At 39.4% G+C, this 21488-nt stretch overlaps 1 protein-coding gene and 1 long non-coding RNA gene across 5 annotated transcripts in view; one reads left to right on the plus strand and one right to left on the minus strand.

Moving 5' to 3' along the window:
- SLC25A36 (solute carrier family 25 member 36) overlaps positions 1-12276 on the minus strand; it is a 32110-nt gene extending 19834 nt beyond the window's left edge. For 2 of the 4 annotated variants that reach the window (XR_009819491.1, XM_062005380.1), the window contains exons 1-2: positions 12114-12276; positions 3054-3224 (exon numbers count right to left, since the gene is read on the minus strand). Coding sequence is in view for 3 of the 4 variants with exons in the window: in XM_062005380.1 (XP_061861364.1) it covers positions 3054-3224; positions 12114-12154 (212 nt within the window). In the remaining variant the exon portion in view is untranslated. Of the gene's footprint in view, positions 1-3053; positions 3225-10417; positions 10595-10712; positions 10745-12113 lie in introns of all 4 variants that reach the window. The other 2 variants (XM_062005381.1, XM_062005382.1) reach the window with 2 other exon arrangements.
- Positions 12277-12735: 459 nt separating this feature from the next.
- Positions 12736-14402, plus strand: LOC133626401 (uncharacterized). Its single transcript, XR_009819484.1, has 3 exons — positions 12736-12806; positions 13068-13202; positions 13981-14402. It is a non-coding gene; the product is annotated as an uncharacterized LOC133626401 (long non-coding RNA).
- The last annotated feature ends 7086 nt before the right edge of the window (positions 14403-21488 follow it).

Genomic DNA, 21488 nt, shown 5'->3' on the forward strand with positions numbered 1-21488 from the left:
ATAAGGTATAACTAATACTGAGGTGTTTGGAATGCCTATCCCCATGTAACTGTGGTATTTCAAATGAGTTGAAAACCATTATGCAGCAAGGTACAGGTACCTTGCACAGGTTTAGTGAAACCAAGCTGTCCAACAATCTAGATGCTAATCAGGTATGGTATTTTTAAAAGTATGGTAGGACATGAAGGGAGAAACAAGGACTATCTGCACCCATTACTGCAAATTGCTCTAGCAATTGCTTTAGAACCCGATTTAAAGTTAAGAATTAACTACTTCACTAGATCTTGCAAAACAGAACTGTTATTGATTTAGAAACACTGGCCAATACATACAAATAGCTCTCCTGCATATTTCTTCTTCAAAGAAGCATGCAGGTTAATGACAAGTCAATTACTCAATAAAGTAAGCTACCTTTGTATCAATGGGTATTTTGTTTGAAATTTACTATCAGAACAAACAGGTAAAAGCCATCTATAGCACTGAAAGAGATTACAAACCTATTCGGATTTCCAGCAGCTGATTCATCAGAGTTCTGCTGCTAAACCAAACTGGAAGTTTACATTTTGGTTTTGTTTTTTCACCTGCTTGAGCAGGGGGGTTGGATTAGATGATGGGTAGAGGTCCCTTCCAACCCTTACCATTCTGTGATTCTGTGTTAGCAAAAATAAAATTGTGCTTCTGCACAGTTATCATCACTATTTAGGAATGCTGGCATATCTGTTCAGCAACATCTTCACTTTGTGTCATAACAATTAGATACGATTTCACTATGTGGGTAGCACTGCCCCACAGCAATAACTGAAGTACTGAACACATACTGTGGTAGTTTGAGCCCGACTGGATGCCGGGTGCTCACCACACTGCTCTACCTCCTCAGCAAGCCAGGGAAGGGGAGAAAATAAGATGGGAGTCTCGTGGGTTGAGATAAAAGTAGTTTAATAAAGAAGCAGCAAAGCCGCGCGCGCGGGAAGCAAAGCAAAAGCAGATAAAGCTGTTCCTCTCTACTTCCCATCAGCAGCGATGTCCGGCCACCTCCCGAGAAGCAGGGCTGCGGTACGTGTAGCGGTTGCTTTTGGAAGGCCAGAAATGAATCTTGCCTCCCCTTCCTCCTCCTCTCCCCTAGTTTGTATTACCGAGCTGATGTCATATGGTATGGAATATCTCCTTGGTCAGCCTGGGTCAGCTGTTCTGGCCGTGGTCTGTCCCAAGATTGTGCTCACCCACAGCCATTGGTGAAGGTGGGGGAAGGAATGCTGGAGGGACAGCCCTGATGCCGTGCAAGCAGTAGTCATAATATTGATATCAACAGTAAACACAGCACTGCAAGAACTGCTGTGGAAAATCACTACCATCCCAGACCTACTACACATACTCAAAAGCACTTTGGAAATACAAATTATTTAGATGTGTCTGTCATCCTGAAAGCATTTCTAACACTTACAGAAGGAATTATTAAAAAAAAATCCTATCATATTCCAAAGTTCAGCATTGGCACAACTTCAGATTACAGCACAGCTGAACCAAATTAGCATGATCTCTATCCACTTAAAACACTATTTAAAAAGTCAGTACCACCACGATATCATGTGTTACATGTGTATATTTGCACATAACATATGCTTGTATACAAAGCAGCAGGAACCTCAGTGTTTTAACAGAAACTTGGCAGTGAAGCTACCAGGTCTATTTGTTTCTTCTGCATCTGCAGTGTCTCAAAACTTGATAGGGTGACAAAGAGCTACTGAGTTTGCAGCAGTCGAGATTATATAATGGTGGTAGTTACTGACACTCTTCTACATTCACAGACACCAGCTGGAGGAGTCCCAGAACCTACATTGAAAATAAGACACAATCTTTTTGCAGAACCCAGAGTCTGCAGTTTATTGAAAGCAGCAAATGGCAAATCCATGCTTGGAAGAGCAGCACAAATGCTCCATATGGCCTCAGCTGACCTGCCTAGGTCAAATGGGAAAGCCTGTATTGGGAGGCCCATCAGATTTCCATTATCAAGACTCCAGGTTTAAACTCAGCAAGGTTAGTTATGAAAGGCATCTGCAATATGATACACATGACAGATATTTAAGAATAAGGGAATTTGCTTTTGTTGCCAGAGAATGCAGTTGCCTGTACACTTCTTCTGAGTTTGTTTCCTGCCAGAGATGCCTTTGAAGTCACCTCTGTTGATGCTTAAGATGCAATTCCACAGCACGTAGTTAATTGAAATTCTGACATAATTTGTCTGATTCACCCTGGTGAGCCTTGGTGCACTGCCCTGAATTTGGTACGAGAAGAGACAACCAAACCCTGACACCTGAGAGTCAGAAAATATCAAGTGACAGTAAAGGCATGAATGCCAGAGAGATTCCATTTAATTTCCCCACTAACAGTCACAGCTCTAGTCCCTTAACCAAGAACAATTATGTCCTGCACCCATATATTTTTATTGTCACTTGGGATTTTTTTCATATTTACTGTATTTAAAGAGCTTGAAACCAGGAAATTTACTTGGCATCTCAGTTGTTTGATATGACCTGGAAGAAAAGAAGTGTAATCAAAGAACAAAAGCATGAAAAGACATACATTCTTGTATCACAGAAAAACAAACAACATGTCTAAGAAGTAGATGTAAAAAAAAACCAATCAAACAAATCCTAACAATGAAGTTCATCACGGACTACCTCTGCCTCTGTCTGAATTTGCTTCCTGGGAAGACCAAGGTTTTTAAGGACAGGTTTAAAGCACAGGCTTCTAGCAGTGGCTTCTTGCCTCTATGAAAATATAATCCAGCACTTAAGCGTTACAGTGTCTCCAGAGAGTTTTGGGGATGTAGTTTGGAGCTGTGAACTGTATGTGCTCTGGCTAATTCAAGGTACTAAATTCAAGCAAAAAGGACCTTCAGAAAAGTGAAATGTGCAACTAATTACAATTAAAATATGCAAAGTCATCTCATAGTAACATCATGACAGACATGAGAGTTTGAATCTTTCATTTGGATTTGTCCAACCTCCTCTCTCTCCAAAATAAGCCAAAAACCTTGCAACATGTACACTCACTTCAAACAATGGAGAGGTCCAGGAGAAACTCTAGTTACTCGGTTGACAGTAGCACCATCCACAGTGTTGAGATGGACTTCAGAGATGTAGAGAGTAACAGAGGAGGACTGCAACCGTGTTTTCACAACTTCCAGTGGACATGTCAGAATTGCGCCAACAGTACCTCCACACCTGCAAAAAGAAATAGGATTATCACATTCTCAACTGAAAAAACCCTGAAGGACACATTCATATATCATTCACATTATATTTAACGTACTCAAATTGCAAAAAGTGAAGAAAAATTGCATGATAAAAGCGAAGAAAACAGGCACGACAGTGCTGTAGTTACGTGCCCTTGAAGGCAAGCAAACTGTTAAATCAGTTTAATAACCCACAACTTGGAGTGAAAATTTAAACAGACAAAAATGAAGTTTCCCAAAGCTGTGAAGGTGCACAGTCTTGAGTACATGCTGTTCAAGTCAGTTCTGGAAAGTAGCTCAGTATCTGAATGTTTAACTTCTTATGGTAAATTTTAACTTTTTTTTTTGAGTTTTTAGTGCACACCTAACCACAGACAAGGTGCTAAAAATCTTTAGGGTAGAAAAGATTTACGCACTATACACATAGGGCTACACAAAAAAACTGCTAAAAATTGTGGTCTGGCAAATTAACAAGATTAAAATACTTCATCTTCAAAACTCCATTTGTATTTTGGTAATTGTACCATAGAACCATAGGATTCTGAGTGTTTCCTGAATTCAGCCCGTTACAGCAAGACAGATTACATACTGTAGAGTAGAATCTGGGAAGACCAAAGAGCTTTAAGTCTCCAATCAGCTGAAGACATGCAGATTTTGCTTCATTCTTCGACTCATATCTGTGACCAAGCCAAGGCAAGCCGTGCATGACCTATGTTGACAGTGGAGTTACTCCCACTCTGCTAGAGCTCAAAACAGCCAAGAACATTCTGCCTTTTTAACAGCTCTGCTCTGAGGTTTCTTCTGGTGCTTGTTCGTAACCAATTATTATTATCTACATCCCTGTCTAACTACAATCACATATCATCTGACATAAAAATCTACCAAATTATGATTCCAAAGACAGTTCCAAATTACAATTTGACAATTACAAAAGTGCTTTCCTTGAACCTCTGAGATCAGTATTCTTAACTTTGCCGAACACATTTCTTAAAAATATGACCAGGACATTATATTCACTCTTTTAAAAATTCCTCTACAACCAAAAAACCCAAATAAATCCAAACAAACCACACACATACAAAGTGAAATGAAAAATCCAACAAAACATAAAACTAAATCCAAATTTTAATTAGGGCATTAATAAATGCTACAACTCAGTCTGAAATCAACCAATACAAAACCACAACTTGTGCTATTGCCCAGCATTCACTTCTCTGTCACAATAACTACAGCTGATGTTCAATTTAGACATCAGGGGGTTTTTATCAAATGGCTCAAATATCCTCAAACCTTTTAAAAGCTGTAAGACCTTTCTACACTTTTTTTGAAAAAATTGTCTTCCAAAATGCAAAGGAGACTTCAGTACAAATTAGGAATAACAGCTAAGACCAAAGACCTCCTAAAAACCTTCATAGGAAGGAAGCTTTTAGTCTACTGATTCCCTTCTATCATAGAGAACATCAGAAAATGATAAGTTGTTAGCAAAGCACTGCATCCTAATAAATGAATCTCTTTGTATTGATTGAACTTATAATACTGAACTTAATGCTCCATTTAAACCTGGTGACCTAGAAGAGGTATCCTATTACCAAGCCTAAAGGTATCTCATCCCACCCTAAACCCCAACATTAAACTGAAGTCTGCTCTCTTCAAAGTTTAAAAGAGGAAATACGCATGAAGTAACAGGCTGACACAGCTTTTAGAGTAGTAGGTTTAGAACACTTCTGAACGACCTTACTCTTCCAATAGTAAGCTACAAAGACTTTTTAAAATACGAGTTGCAGGAAGACAGACTAGATGTGCTAACATTTATTTTAGTCAGTGTTGGAAGCAGTAGGAGCCTGTAACTTGTTAAGGTTCCAGACACGAATACCACACGAGAACCACAAGTACGCCAGTCCTCTGAACAACTTGTCATGGAGCTTTAAATCTTGGGCATCTTCAAGACAGACTGCAAGTTACTGCACTTCCTACAGTTCAACAGCAGACATTGCTGTATGGCAATGTGTCTGTGCAGGTAATGTAGGAAGCCAGCTTTAGAGTTTATTTCTTTTCTTGTCACCCCTGTTTCCGATTCCCTCAAGCCTACTTCCTTTAAGATTGTTCTGCATTTGATTGGGGATATGTTACATGAGGACTTGTTCAAGCCACAGAAAGTATATGGTATGGTTTATATTAATAAGATAAATACTATGGAAGGGGAAAGAAACGGGAAGGAAAAAAGCTTGGTCTGCATTCTTCAACAGGGCTTGGAATTTGGAGCCTTTAATGCCATTGACTCCACAGCTGTCACACTGGAAAAGTTTTCCAAAGTTGAAGATTAATGCGGACCTGGAGCTTGTATCCTGCACATTCTCCTGCATCACACTCAAATCACCACAAGGGATGCCTGACTGCAACAGCACTTCTGTCAGACATTCACTGTGGTTGGGTCAGAAAAACTTAATTCAGTAATGAATTACTACATTACTAGGAAGGAGGGCAGATACACAGCTACTCAATGCTTGTTCTTTTCAAGTCTGCCAAGAACAAGTGGTGTTCAGTGGTAACCACCTAATATAATGGCAGCCAGACATGCATAAGGAAGAAGCATGCCACTTGCCTCTTACTTGCACCAAATGCTGTCACTTAAGTAATTTCAAATGATCAGCATTCTTTGCAGTTTGTTACTGTTTTGTTTTTGGGTGGTTTGTTTGGTATGGTGGTTTTTTTCCTTTAAATAGTTTAAGATGTCTTAACTGAACCTCGGAATATTTTTAATATTTTCCACTAACTATTGATAATTTGGATAGAAATTCACCTGTCCCTATCTTCAAGATCTTACATTGCTACTTAAAAATGAAGAAGCCAGAAAAGTTTTATAGTGCTAAGTGGTCCTGTATTGCTCCAATTTCTACTTCTGACAAAATGTATACCTCGCTCTCCTAGCCCTCAAAAAACTCCATATCAGAGAAAGCATCTGGAATTGAAGGAGTGAACAAAAAAAGTAGTCCCCAAATGTTGAGGAAACAGACCTTGCTCAGTAGTCACAATTCCACTGAGTTTGAACTGAACCACGAACTACACTGATTCATCTATTTCACTTCAAGATAAACCCTGGAATGACTTGACTGACAAAAAAGATTGTTTCAGAGAAGCTGTCAGTCAACACAGTTTGTAGGTAAACAAAGAAGACAGACATTTCAATTACTATGTACTCTGTACAAATAAGCAACTTCTAAGAAGCATGCAAGCTGTTGTCTCCAGCATCAATGACAGTGTATTTCACTCAGAAATATATTTCCGGCCTTGCTTATTTAACACATTACTAGAAAAACTGTGAAAGAGACAGCTATTTCTTTGTGCTCCAAGTCCTGCCAGACCAGTAACAGCCAGTCACCAGCTCCAGCTTAGCAAAGAGGTTCTATAAATTGCCAGCAGACTGCCACCACCACTCCTGCTACCCTCCTCACTGGCTCAAATTGAAAGGAAGGTTTTTAGTTTGTGGCTTAATACAAATTAGAGTAGCACAGTTTGGAAAAGAAGTTTTTAGAGTTATCAAATTATTAGATTTCTTCTCTTCAATAGCACAGGTGGGATTTTGTAAACTACTTCAGAAATTTTTACTACCCAAAACCACTCTGGGCTACAGCCAGGGATGGCTGCACAAGAAAACTTTATCTTATTACTAAAAGTTGAGAGTATCTGCTAAGCAATCATTGCTTTTGTCCAAGGTAGTTGAGTATCTTCTACTGTTACTTTACACACCTGCAAGTAAAAGCAGAGATTGTTCCAGTATAGATGAGAGGCTCAACTTAAGCTGCTGCCCTGTCTAAAAATGCTCCAAAGCAGATGAACATTCCCAGTGCTACTGTTCACTGGCCTGGAACTGAAACTGTCAGTGAAAGAATTTTTTAATTCCTTCAGTTAATTATGTATTTTATACAAATAACAGATGAGTCTGTATAGTACTAGTCTCATATTCACCTTTCACAGTATTTGTAACCACAGCTTCAGACTCAAAGATAACCCTTGACCTTGTTATCTTGGGTCAACATTCATTCATATACTTTACTGTCTGTTTCTCTTTCCTGTATGAAAATGAAAGTTCCATGCAAATACAGGGTGCCAAGAGAAACAGCAAGAAAACTGAGAAAACTGAGGTTTTTTTCAGAAGAAAAAAAAAAAAAAATCTAAGTCACTTGCAAACAGAACTCCTTCTAATCTCTTCACCACTCCCTTCAAATTCAGGTCCCAAATCCGTTAGCAATTTCTTAGAGCTGTCTTATAACACAAGTAACTTTCACAACAACAGATAAGTTTGGATATTAAGTTTACAGTATGGGATATTTTGGGGATTAAGATGGCTTTAACAAGTACAGCTTTCAGAAACAGCAAGAATGTATCTCATAAATCCTGAACTTTTTCTGTTATACTCCTAAACTTGCATGTTACACATCTTTCCATCTTTAGCATTAATATGACCAGAAGTACTAGTAGCTAGAAACCTTTGACCTCTTTATTCACTGATTATGTTTCTTTGCTTAAACTTCAAAAGTTTAAGCTAAGTTAACATTCTTAAGCTAAAAATACTAACCAAACTTGCTATTTCTAAGTAACAGTGTAAAAATAAAATTCACCTGATGAAAACAGGAAAAGCACAAGTGGTAAAAGCACCGCTGGGTTCGATTACCTAAACAAACACCAACTCGTATAGCATAGCTTCTATTGGGAAAGAGAGTATTTACAACACCACTTGTATTAAGTAAAAACAGATGGAAAAATATTAGTCATCTAGAAGGAAATATGAGAAACACACTAGCCTCAGTTTTTCAAGTACTGACAGCAGTTTTCACGCAATTTGGTAAGCTCAGGGAGCAAAACCCAAGTTTCTTAATACTTTAAACAAACAGTGTCTTGTTCTGCACAGAAGAGTATCTGAATATAAAAATAACCTTAAGTTTGGACAGGAAAATACTAATCTTCTTCTATGCCTTAAAACAGGAACTTGGTCCAAAAAGCATGCAGAGTTATGCCAGATATGTGTTTCAAGGTAGAGAACAGTCCAAGTGTTTGGCAACTCAGTTATGGCTCAAGTGGTAATTTCTGAAAGGGACTATCACCACACTACTTACTAAATTATTGACTAATATTATCTTACATAAAAGATTCCAAGGGTCTTTCACCTTTACTTCATATATTTCAAAAGTGTCTGATCTTTCTGAAGAATTCAAACATTTATCTTAAATATATTTTCTAAGTCTTAACTCTTTCAGCTATCGCAGGGGCTTACTCTCTGTCAGAGTGATTTCAATTGCATATCAATTTGAGACAGTTCTATAACCAGGACATGGAGACTCTTCCCCATACTCCCTGATATATTAAATTAGGAAACAGACAACTTCCTGCAAGAAACACCAAGAATAAAGAAATAATGAAGTAAATCTGAGACTGTCCAGCTCCAAAAATCAAGAAAGCAGCTGTCTGCCTCCTAATCCAATAGTCCTTCCTTCTGCTGAGGGAACAAAGCCCAGACAAATTATCTTGCCCTGATGAAGTCAGTATAATACAGAAATACTGCCAATAGCTTTCTAGAAATGAAGAATCAATCAGCAGACCTTGGAAATTACTTTTGTAACCAACATCTGAATTTTTATTTGATGTAGCAATTTTGTATAACTTTTATAAATTTCTGTATTAATTATGATTGCAAGCATGTCCAAAACATATTAATTTTCCCTATACAGCAAAATATTGAGGTCTTCCTACTATTTTTTTGTTTAAGTAGTCTAGTAATTAGAACATAACTGTGCAACTTATATACTTGAACATTCTTTATCTTTAAATTATGAAGTCTTGTCATTGAAATGTAGGCTTCAGATGAGTATTTTAGTTGATTCCTCTTGGTTTGGAATAAAAGTACTCGAGTAACTATCTACCAACACACTGTCTACACTGACAACAGTTGCTATTTGACTAGGAGATGGAAAAACAGAAGATACATTAAAAAAAAAAATCCACTATTGGATTCCTAAAAAAATAAAAATCAAGTTTTGCCTAAAGCACAGTTCTGTAACAAGATGCAACACTACAGGCATCCAGCTAGTTCCTGCTCACACATACTATTTGGAAATGGAGCTGTGATAACTACATGGTTTGTGGAAATAGAACCTGACAAATAGAGGCATCGTGACAAAACACAAGTCAAGTAAGTGATATCAAACATGTCACAGCATGTAACTGAACTCCAGCTACATTATCAATCCATTCAGCTATGCTCTCTGCAGTTACTCTTCAGATTGGAGTGCACAATGGCAGTTTTGAATGTAGCATAGAAAGCTATGTGTCTTTATGTGTCAAAGTCACTGTGAGGAACCAATTGCTTCCAAATTCCAGCAGCTAAAACTGCTAATTTTTAAAAATATTCCTTACAGAAAAAAACAATGCTTTTAATTAAAAATGGGGGCTTTAAGCCTTATTTGCTGAAAATGTGATGTCCTTCTCATGCTGTGTATTTCTCACTTCTAAACATGATTGCTGTTATTTTTACATATCAAACTTCAATGAATATCTTATTTTTAAAAGTCAAGAAGGTCCAACTAGTACACGGGGGCTGGAGTGGTGGGCGGTTTGCATGTAAGTGAGGTAGTACTTTGTTGATACATAGTCTAGTACACAGCACAACCATTTAGATGGGTTTTCTTTTCTAGGCAAAACACCCTAAACACTACTTCAATGACAGTGCCAGAAACTACATCAAAGCCATTTCAAAAGGAGCACTAAATTATTTATTTTTAGTGTTAAATTATTTCTACACAAAAAACTGGCTGTATTTACAATTAACATACAGTAAAGAAACAAAGATGGGATTCTTAATGAAACTACTTGAGTAAAAATTACTTTAGAAAAACAAAGCAAGCAGTAATTGCTGAGTAATTCCCTCATAAGCACTGCTAAGGATACAGAAACAGGAAAAAAGGAACAAGCGGAAAACAAGTCTTAGGAATATAAAACTAACTCCTAACATAAACTTGTAATGTCCCAGAAGTATTGCAATCTGACAGCTGAATTGGTTATGAAACAACCTAGGCAGCTACCGAAAAAATCCCAGGATGGCCCCGCCCACATTACTAAAACAGCAACGTCATCACTTATAGTTTCAATTACAGAGAGCAGGAACTGAAGATTGAATTTAGACATTACATAAAATGGCCAGCAGACTGAGAGAATCATGTTGTTTCCATACTGCCTCCAGTGACACCTCAGGGAAAACAAAGCTTCCTTCCTGTTTCTTCAAGCTTCACTGAAGACTGAAGATCACTCAGATGATCTGTAGTCCACCATGTTCGCAAAGCAGTCATGAGATGACCCTTCCTCCTACTAAATATGACCAAATAGGCACTGTTAGCTTTGCTGAACTAAAGTTACAGGAAAAATGTAGCTGGCACATGAGGAATTGCCATTCAGTCTTTTCCTCACAGTGTAACTCTTGACCTACCTGGCCAGCAGCTAACTGTAGACCAGACTTCTCTGAAAAAAAACAGCAATGAACAAGTGAAACTGAGCAATCTTCATTCAATCTTAATTTCCAGGTTTATATATCTGTCTCTATGGACAATTTTGCTTCCTAGTCCCCCCTGCACAGAGCTATCAAGTTAAGAGTGCTACAATATTGGCAGCATTCCTTCTACTGCTCTTTCTGAATGTTTACAGGAATATGAATCCTGAAGAAAAAGAGTACACACTACCACATCTTGGGCCTTCTGCTGCATAATCTGTCTCCTCCTAGAGTGCCAGAAATAAGGAGGGTGAAAAAGCACCCATATAAGCACTAAATCAGGTATGCAACAGTGAAAACTCCAGCATTACAAAGCTTAAAATGATGAAGACAGTCTAACACCTACAAAATGTACAAGAGTGACTTCAAACCTAACCACAGCTACATGGGCCACATCTTTATTTCTAACTATATTCTTCCCTCTGATTTGTTCTGTCTTCATGGGCAGCAAGACTGTGTCAAGTCTGATACCTAAATCCAGTACCCACCAGTGCTGAAACACATTCAAGTGACACAGTGGTCCTTCCACCCTAGCATTACCACATAGCCACTTGTACACTGCTGAGAACAAGCATGTTTGGAGAGCCTCACGAAGGGAGTGGTGGGACCATGCACAGAGAGCTCACCATGTTTCTCCAGGTAAATGCTTAAAAAGAGACAAACTCCCAGAAGGGCGGTCAAAGGGAAAGGGGTATTATTAAGGTAAACGTTCGCCGCAGTTTTCACCAAGGGCCCACGTACCATCCGCATTCAGCCTGTAGCAAAACGCAGCACCCAGGGCGGGCCCGGCAGGCCCCGCAGCGCGCCCAGGCTCCCAACGAGGCCTAGGGACCCCTGCCCAGGCAGCCAAGACGCTCCGCGGGGCCAGGCCGAAACACGGCACTGGGCGGGAAGCGGCGCGGCCTGCCGCGAGGACGCTCCCCACGCCCCTCCGTACTCCCTCGGGCACAGAGGAGGGACGGCAGATCCTCGCAGCGCTCCGAGGCGCCTTATGCGGCCCTCCCGCCCTAACGGCATCATCAGACAGCCGCTCCAGGCCGCGGTGTGGCCCCCGGCTTCTGTGCCACGCGCGACCGCCCCTCCGGGCAAGGCCGCGGCGAGCGGGTGGGCTCAGCACAAGGACAGGACCCCCGCAGGCCCGCTGAGGGGAAACAGAAAAACCCCGCAGAAGCCCTTTCCAGGGTTACGGCGGCAGTGGCACCTGCAGGGCGGCATCTACCACATGCCTTACTTCGCCAGAGAATTAAGAAGAGTAGGCGGGCGGCCCCGCCTGACGGCCCGCACGGAAGGGCCGGGGCTAGTAGCGTGCCCGCAGCCCCGCTAGGCAATGATTTCACATACCCGCCTGCAAAAAGGTGCACCAGTGTGTCTCTCTGACTCATTCTCGTCGCTTGGCGCCCAGGAGAAAAAGAAGGGTGCCGGGCACTTCGGCCCCGCGCTCAGCCGAAGCGCTTCTCGCAGGGCTCAGCATAAATACGCACAGCGACCGCGCGGCTTCCTGCCGCGGAGCGGGGCGGGGCGGGGCCGGGAGGGGCGGGGAGAGGCGGGGAGAGGCGGGGCGGGGAGAGGCGGGGAGAGGCGGGGCGGGGAGAGGCGGGGAGAGGCGGGGCGGGGCGGGGAGAGGCGGGGCGGGGAGAGGCGGGGAGAGGCGGGGCGGGGCGGGGAGAGGCGGGGCGAGGCGGGGCGGGGAGAGGCGGGGAGAGGCGGGGCGGGGCGGGGAGAGGCGGGGAGAGGCGGGGCGGGGAGAGGCGGGGCGGGGCGGGGCGAGGCGGGGCAGGGCGCGGGGGTACGGGCAGCCTCGCTCCGCCTCCCGCTGGGAGCCGCTGCGGCAGCGCCTGAGGCGCGGAGTCCTTCTTCATGAATATGCAACAAGCCCCCTCCCTCCCCCGCCCCTCCCCAAGTAAACATTGGCCGCCATTGGCTGGAGAGGTGCAGGCGCTCTGTTTCATAAGCGGGCCGAGGAGGGAGTGGTTCGGTTCCCGGCGGTGAGGGCTTAGTTGAGGAGGTGATGCCCTTATGATTGGGGCCCTCAAGGTACTTGGTGTTCCTACTGTGAACGTCTTTCTTGAAAGTCTTGTTTCTTTTTTTCACCCTTATTCGGTGGGGTGGGGAGGGTGCGCAGTTCACCTTGTTCCTGAGGCATGTATTGGCCCTGAGGGAAGGTCATGTATGGCAATCCTAGAAAACGCTGAGAAGAGGAAAATAAGTGGCTCTTGTTTCCTCAGCATGCAAAAAGTGGAGTCTTAGCAAGGCTTGTAGCCTTAGCTTTCCTTTTCCCTTGTCTTTCTTCACAAGGTCACACCCTCAGCTACTGAAGCACGACTCTCACTAAAGAGGCATTTGAACACTGGTGCCTTGGGAGTATTTCTGAAGTGAATACCATGGCTAATTGGATAATTTGTGTCTTGTTTTTTCTTCAAAAATACATGGGTAAGTGAAAATTCAGTAGTTGAAACTATGAAATAAATGAGTGGGAATTGTTCCAAAAGGGAAAGACAGATGAGACTTTCAGAAGCCTGTAGTATTATGTACATGATACACGTTGAATTTAACATTCAAAAAATAAGAAAGGATCATGTGCATGTTTGGCATAAGATAACACACTGGAAAGAGTAAGTAAATTCAGGCTAATTAAAGCAGTTAAATTATTTTAAGATCAGTAGTAAACTCTACTAGTGAATTTACTAAGGGATCCTGAAAAGATGAAGGGTCATACGCCAAATACTTAGTTTCAAGTCCTGAGTCCAATTTTTTCTCAATTCCCTTGATGGCTTAAAAGAGAACAGAAGATGGGTCTTCTGCAGATTGTGTGATGCCATCCAATGAGCACATGTCCTGGTGAACTCAAAAGAAGATTAAATATCAGACAAAGACTGCTTTCTTTTGTGTCTGTATAGATGAATTCCTGATCTGGGAGCTATTAACTTCTGGCACTTATGATTTGTACTGTGACAAATGAAAAAATGAAATATGGTTATTTTTGAATGCTTATTGAACAAGTACAGCTATTGAAACATTTTATTTATGGTATTAGATGCTTTGTAGGTTAAAAATTGTATATTTTAATAAAAACTTTAGATATTTCATTTAAGCAATTAAAAGCCTGAACTGAAATATTTTTTTTAGGAGTCTGAAGCACTCTGATTCAAAGTTATTTTGCAGCATTTCTTGTGAGCTTTATTTCAACACTACTTTTTCTTCTTTCTAGGCTGGACTTTCTGGTTGGACTGCAGATCCCATAAAGTTTGATGGATGTGGACTCTTACACGATATTTCCCATTTCATCCATCAGAAAGAGGGAAGTGTGGACAGGAAATGCCATATGGCATCATGCTTGATAGCTTAGAACATAAATAAATGCATCCAAATTGCCTGAGGTGCCATTTTCAAAAGGTCCTGTTCATCTGAAGCTTTGTCAGATTCTATTTTTTTTTCCCCATAATTTTGTTGTAAATCCTCACTAACTGTCCTAGCGAATCCTCTGTCATTTTAACCTCATGATTCTTTAGGAATAGTAATAAAAATCTTTTTCTATTGGATTTTACACCTAACTTTCCTATCTGCTTCATATAAATGTGGTGTGTAATAGGACTCAACAAAGCTGCAATAAGGAGCAAAATGTGTGATGAGTTGAGCCCTTGTTTCTATGTTTTCTAGCTCTGAATTTTTCTGAGAACACTATCCATGTGGTGTGCGCAGCCCTTTTCCTCTTGTAGGCTTTGAACAGAAAACACCTTTTCTTAAGTTTCATCAAAGGCTTTGTGTAGAAAAAATCAATAGAAAAACTTTCCTACTTTTTCTGGAACAGCTATTTTTTTCCTGTTCTTCTATGGTAGCCGAAGGTGGGATGGTATGTTTTTCCCATGTTGTAGCATTTCTGCTACTGTTTTTCAATATGATCTATAAAGTTCACATTTGTCTTTCTATTTGGAACTACTGTGTTGGACTCTTGCTTTTACTGTTACCTTAAGGTTTTCTTTTTTTTACTTAAAATGTCACAAAACTGGTACTTACCTAGTTTGTTTCCATAAACTCTTCAAAATGGGGGGAGGCAGTGCTTATACTTTCACATATGGCATCTTTTTCTCTCTACTAACATGTTCAAAGAGCTTTTCCATGAAGGGAAAAGAACTTTAGGCATAAAACTCCCTATAAAATTGTCCTATAAATAACTCATGCGACTTGTCTGATAAATACCACCAGTATAAATGATGAGATCAGGTTATTTGCTGCCAGCAAGCAGTTGGGCATATTTTAAATAATGGACCTGGAAACACAGCACAACTTTACAAGGAATGTTTTTCAGCTCCCAAGTGTACTGATTCTGAAAGTGAATGAGTATGTTATTCTTGGCCTTCTGAAATAGTAGAAGCAAATTTGTGTTATAGTGTACAAGTATAATTGGACAATTTCCACTCCATCCTGGCAAAACCTGACCACCTAACTCTGAGAAATTAAAAAATGCTGTGATTTTAATAATATTCTTCTATCAATCTGTATGTTAATATAGTACTTCCATTTCACAAACGGTGAAGCAAAATGAGACAAGTCAGAGGTTTGTCTGAAACCATTGGACAGATTGCTGATGGATTAAGAAGGAATGTATTGACCAAGAAAGCCAGCAGGGAGACGGTGTTAAATTACATGATACATTGTGTAGGCCTTCTTTTTCTTGAGAATAGAGCAGTTTTTTTCCTTGAGAATATATATTTCTATGTTTTTTGCTCAGTGGCTTGTTTGTCTGAAGTTTGTAGCTTATAGAATATTTTTGGAAATATTCAGAAGGTAAAACAAAAGAGGACAGGGAAAAAAGGTAATAAGTAGGGAAAAAGGAAGAGAGGACCAGCTAATCCTTAAAAAAAGGAATGGGGATATCTACAGCACGAGAATGAGGACTGGGAGAGTGGTATATGCGAGACTGAGAAAGAACAGAAGGCAGGATGACTGCACATGAAGACCAAAGACAGCACAGGTCATACTAATACCTGGAAGTACTTGTTAGGGATAGTATAAACCCTATGTGTTGAAAATTGGATTTTGGAATTGGGAACTTCCAGATACTTACTCAAGAGACAAAGAAGTAATTAATTCTCTTGTAGTTGGCCCTTGTGAGAGCTATGAAGAACACTTTGCATGTCTTAAGCTGTTAGTTTTCAAGACAGGTGTATTTAAACTGAACTAGGTTTACAGAAAAGCCATTCAAGTTATCTAGAAAATAGATGGCTTATCATATCGGAGAACACTTGAAAGATTTGGTCTGTTTAGACTGTGTAAATAAAAGCTAAGACAAGATATGATTGCTGCCTATAAATATGTCAAGGGTATAAACTACAGAGACCAGAAAAGTAAAATCCTGCATAAGCTAAAGGTCAATATTAGCAAAGTTACTAGAGTTCATGAAAAAAATCAGGTTGAGAACAAGAAGTGAGAGTCCCTGATGTGGTTTTCTATAGTACCTGGAGTCTAAAATGTAAGACTTAAAGTACTGTATGCACCTCACTGTATGCTCAGATGGGTCTCAAGTTGTGAAATATGAGTAGGTTACCCTGTCAAGGCATCCCTCTTTTGAAAGCTGCAAGTCTGTCAAACAAATCTGCTTCAGCCTATCTCTAAAGCACAGGCTTCTGTCCGTAGCTTCCTTTGAGAGTGGTGTGTAATCAATGCCTCATGGATTAGAAGTGAGTTTCCTGATGTGAAAATTTTCAAAGATTTGAGAAATTTAGTCCTAAACAGAATGAAGCAGAATACCTGCAGTTTTCCAACAAAAGGCAGAGGGAGCAACAACTCATTTAGAAAAGATGAGTGTGTGACTGCATAGATGTTACACAGCTGGTGTAAGCAAAACTAGGGAGCTTAATAGTAGTGTGGTGCTGATTGGAGGAGGCTTGGTATCTGTGTAGAAGGAGGAATCACAGCAGCATGTTATTCTCTGTGATAAGTTGGGCTTTTTGGGTCTAATGTACGCAGTCTGATTTGGACAACTGAGCAAATCCAACCATCTTAAAAGTGCATGAGTGCTATATAAATGTTTTCATGCCACTAGCAGTTGCCTAGTGAGTCAGACACATGGCTGCTCTCACCTGATAAATGTGGCTTAATAATTAATTTCCATCTGGAGGAGATGTTAATTCTCTAGCTTGTCTAAGCCAGGACAAGGAATTTGCTGACTTGGGTGTGCATTAGGGAGCTAAGCTTCATTATTGGTAATAAAAGGAAACGTTGAAGGGAAGCTTTGCTTTTTTCAAGAGATAAGGCATTTTAAGTTTTGGTACATAGCTGCACAGCATAGGTTTGGTTTTTGAGTTGTACTTTTCATATTATCTGTGTGATATAAAGCTCCACTAGAGCTTTAATTTTGAAGTGCAGCAACCATAACTAAAACGGAAACTGTTAGATTAGCTGCTGAGACAAATTTAGGATGTACAGCATTGTTAATATGTTGTTTATCCTAATGAGACAAACATTGATTCAAATTTAATTTTCAATATATGAAGACTTCTTTATCTTCTGTAGGCTATGGAAATGACCTGTCATATTCACAGATTTTTCTGACAATCCCTCCATTACTTCCAGAAGGCATGGACATACACACAAAGTTTGTTTTTTTTAAAGAAGTGGTAGGTCATCAGATTGTAGCTGATGTTCTGCCTCTGAACAACCTGTGAGATAACCTTGCCAAGAAGAGGCACTTGTGAGAAACAGCACCTACTTACAGTATAAACAGTGCTGATTTTAAAAATGTTCAATGGTGTAAAAAAGAAAATTTACAAGATCTGTTTTATTCAAGATTTTGTAGAATACTGATTTACTTGACCTCTGAGAACATCTTAATTAGATTATGATAAGCAATTAATGGCTCTGAGGCAGGGCATCAGGTCAGACAAATGAAAACCTCGCTTGTTCTGGAGTTTGTATAGCACATTTACTCATATAAGTTCTGTGAATACATCATGACCCCAGATACAAAGCCTCAATAACTTGTGCTTTACCAGAGCTGTTATTTTTTCTCCTGGGGAGCACAAACTCAATTTTTTCTTTAAAGTATTTTCTAATAACAGTCCAATTAAAGGTGTTCTTTTCCGTGAGTTCTTTGAAAATACTTTGGAAAATATTTTACCCTTTTTTGATATGTTTAGACACAAAAAACATTCAAATAGTTGCACTCATATCATGCTGCAAGTCCCTTTGCCTTGGTGAAATTGCAGCTTGGATGAATTTGAACAGCAACATTTTTTGTGATGTGATACTAGTGAGATCTGTTGGAAGTGGTTTAGACAGATTAATTTTTCAAGTCTTGACTGGATTTGGAGTTAGATTGTTAGTAACTGTGATGGGAAGATATATATATTATTTTTATCTATGACAAGGTGATGAAGAAATTTCATTGATTATCCCAATTTCATGATAAAACATGTCTCACAAGTTGTATTCTTCCCTCAGTAAATGAAATAGAAATTCTGTATAAAGCAGTAGGAATGTTGCCTACATTTCAAAACCCTGGGTTTTAAAGGTACTACAAAATATTTTATCTCTTTGAAAACAGTGTTTTAAATTTCCATCTCTGAAAAGACAAGAATTTCTGGCTAAGAATATATTCTCTCTTCTTGCACACAATGTTCCCCCAATTATGTTTGAATCTTATCTTAGTTTGGATTTGCCAAGTGAGCAAAGCAGTAGCCTATTACATGTTCACAAAGCCAAGTCTGTGTGTGATTATGTGATATGCATGTGCTCCAAGATTCTCCAGACAGAATACAAATGTTCCTAAATCCAGCTGTGTAGTACAGTACTGACTTTGTTTCATATTGTCTTTCAAGTTCTGAGGATAGATCAGTAACAGTTTGATTCCTTGTCTGTGTTTCAACCACACTAGAGCAGAAGTTTGAAGTTCTGAGATATTTGGCCACATTTTTATATGAAGTGGAGTCTGATGGGAGGGTTGCTCTGCAACTAGTCTTATGTCTTTCTTCCATTAGAGTAGATGTTTGAAATTATTTTATGTAAGTTACTAACAGTTACCATAAATCAAGCTCGAGTTACTAACCAGTACTTGTCATGGCAAAGAAAGGAAGAGATAGCCTGTAATAATGCAGTGGTAATAATGATAATAATGGTAATCAATATAAAAATATGAATTATTTTGTAATTATTTGTAATTCTTACAAAATTAACTGTAATAATGGTATAGACTTAATTAAGAGAGTGGTTGAGAGGTGTCTCTGTACTGCAACTTGGTTTTCATTAGAGGTGGGAAAGAATGTTAGAGAGAAAATGCTGAAGGTAGGGGTTTGTGATTTCATCAGTAGGTCCTAGAAGAGATAGCATGGATTCAGCTATAAGATATACCCACCACTTACCCGATAGTCCAGAAGCCTTATTTAAGCCTAGACCTGGGCCTGAGCTATATCACAGGTACTGTACCTGTTCTCAATCCTATTCATCGATTATTGTTTGTATTTCCCAACTTGTCCTTGAATCTGACTTGTTACCTTGCTTTTACCTGACAATCACTAGACCACTGATGGACTTTGTTGTCATCATTCACTTTGAGTGCTATGGAATTGTGCCTTGTGAGTGAGCTTGCTGCCCAGCCAACATTATGGCTGTCCTTGGTTACCCTCTATCTTTGCCTTAGGGAGCAGCCCAGCTCTTATTGCTCCATCCTATTGTCCTCACAGTCTTTTACTCATTTTTATGTTGTCAAGAATATTCAAATGATGAAAGTCACAATTTTGGATGTTTGAATCATCCTGAGAAGTGGATATGATCCATCATGATCTGTCAAAGAGGATGAAGGAGGGAAGCTTACAACTTTGAGTAACAGTCAAATTGATATGTAGACCCTGTATCTGTTGGATACTGGTGGATTCTCGTGTTGACTTCATTTAAAAATAAAAGTTGCTAATAAAATGGCAGTTTGTATCTTATGTGTAAAAAAAAGTCTTTTAAATATCTTTATCTTTCAGTGATTTCTTTTTTAAGGAACAAGCACTGAGCAACAGTATTGGGTAGTTGGCTTTCTTATAAAACCAAATTTATAGTGTTTAGATGAAGTTGCTATCTGTTCTGCAACAGTTATTTCCAGGTCAGTAAGCTAATGTTGGGCTGGATCTAAGATTATGATATCTGCAGCTTTCTTAAGGTAAACACATAATTTATATTAAAAGTGTACTATCTCAGAGCTTGACAAGTAAAAGGAATCTATCACAGTAAGAACAGTGATTGCCTGTCACATTAAAAAAACCCATAAAACAAACCCTCTAGGTTATAATCCAACTTCCTTATGTTTGTCAGGCTGAGATGTAACCCTCATAAAGAGTATGTCCAAACCACGTTTGAAATGTGTGAAAAATTGTTCCAAGAATATTGATGGGCATTACAACAAAAAAGATGTGTGACATTTACAGGAAACAATCATTCCATATTATACAACAGAGTTATTGAAACCAATTACAGCAATATAGTTAAATAGTTTGGGGAGACAGGGGGTAAAAATCCTGAGATCTGGACATATGTGAAATGTTATAAGTTGGACTTTAAATTTCACCAAACTTATATTTAGTGTGAACAGATGGATTTTTGTTCCCTAATTCTGTGAGTTGCCTTTAAGAAGTCCATCCTAGAGTGAGTCCAAGACACATTTTTTTCTTGTGACTTATCCAATCCTTTCTAATACATGACTGAGAGATGCTGGTATTTTTCTTGTATAACAGCAATTGTGCTATACATGTGCAACTTTCTTCTATAAACACAATACAAAACTTTAGATGACAAAATTGCTGGATTGCCACAGAATTAAGACAATGGATTTGATTTTTTTCAGTTTCTTTTTAAAAGATAGCATATAGAAGAAATAGCAAAGGATTGTTGGTGGCAAATACATCCAGAAATATTTATATATTAAGAACTTTCCAACACTGCCAGCTGCTAATGTCTCAGAAACATACTTAGTGTTGCTTATAATATCAGAATGAGTTGCTATGCAAGTTTATTTTAAATCTCAGCCTCATTCTAGAAAGAAATAGAAGAATAATTTAGAAATATGGGTCCATTGTTTTTCCTCGCTTCTTAGAAGAATCAAAATAATTGCTTCAACATTCTGTTGCATATATATGTTTAAACAGCCCTAGTGTATCATTCTGCAAAGGAGCATGTACCATGATGTCAACAATATGCAATTAGGCAGCAATCTGTAAGGGGAAAAAAAAAAATCCAAACCTCAAAAACCCTGCCAAAACCATCACTCCCCTCCCAAAAAAAGAAATAAAAAAGAAATAAACAAGCAAACAAACAAGATGATCAGAAGACAGACTGATCACCAGGTCAGATAAGTATATCCACTATTTTGACTACAGTTTCTTAGGACTTCAACAGGTGGAATTTGGGCTGCAATATCAATAGAGGCTTGACTTAATGGACTTTAATAATCTTAGGCCAGGCACTGAACACCATAGATTTAGGCTATATCAAGTGACATCTCATAATGAATTGGAGATGGTGCATGTGTGTGTGAAGGAAACGCTTCAGTTTGAATACAACTGAGCAATCCTCAAACAAGGTGATACTTCCAGATCCTCAGACTGAGTATGGAACCTAATTCACACTCAATGTAATCAGTTAGTTCAGTGTTGGCTAATCTTCAACTGAAATCAATAAATCAGTGTGGACAGGAAGAGATTAGGCAAGCCAGAAACATGTACTGTGGTGTTTGCTTTT

Source organism: Colius striatus, chromosome 12 (assembly GCF_028858725.1).
Source record: "Colius striatus isolate bColStr4 chromosome 12, bColStr4.1.hap1, whole genome shotgun sequence".
Lineage (NCBI taxonomy): Eukaryota > Metazoa > Chordata > Aves > Coliiformes > Coliidae > Colius > Colius striatus.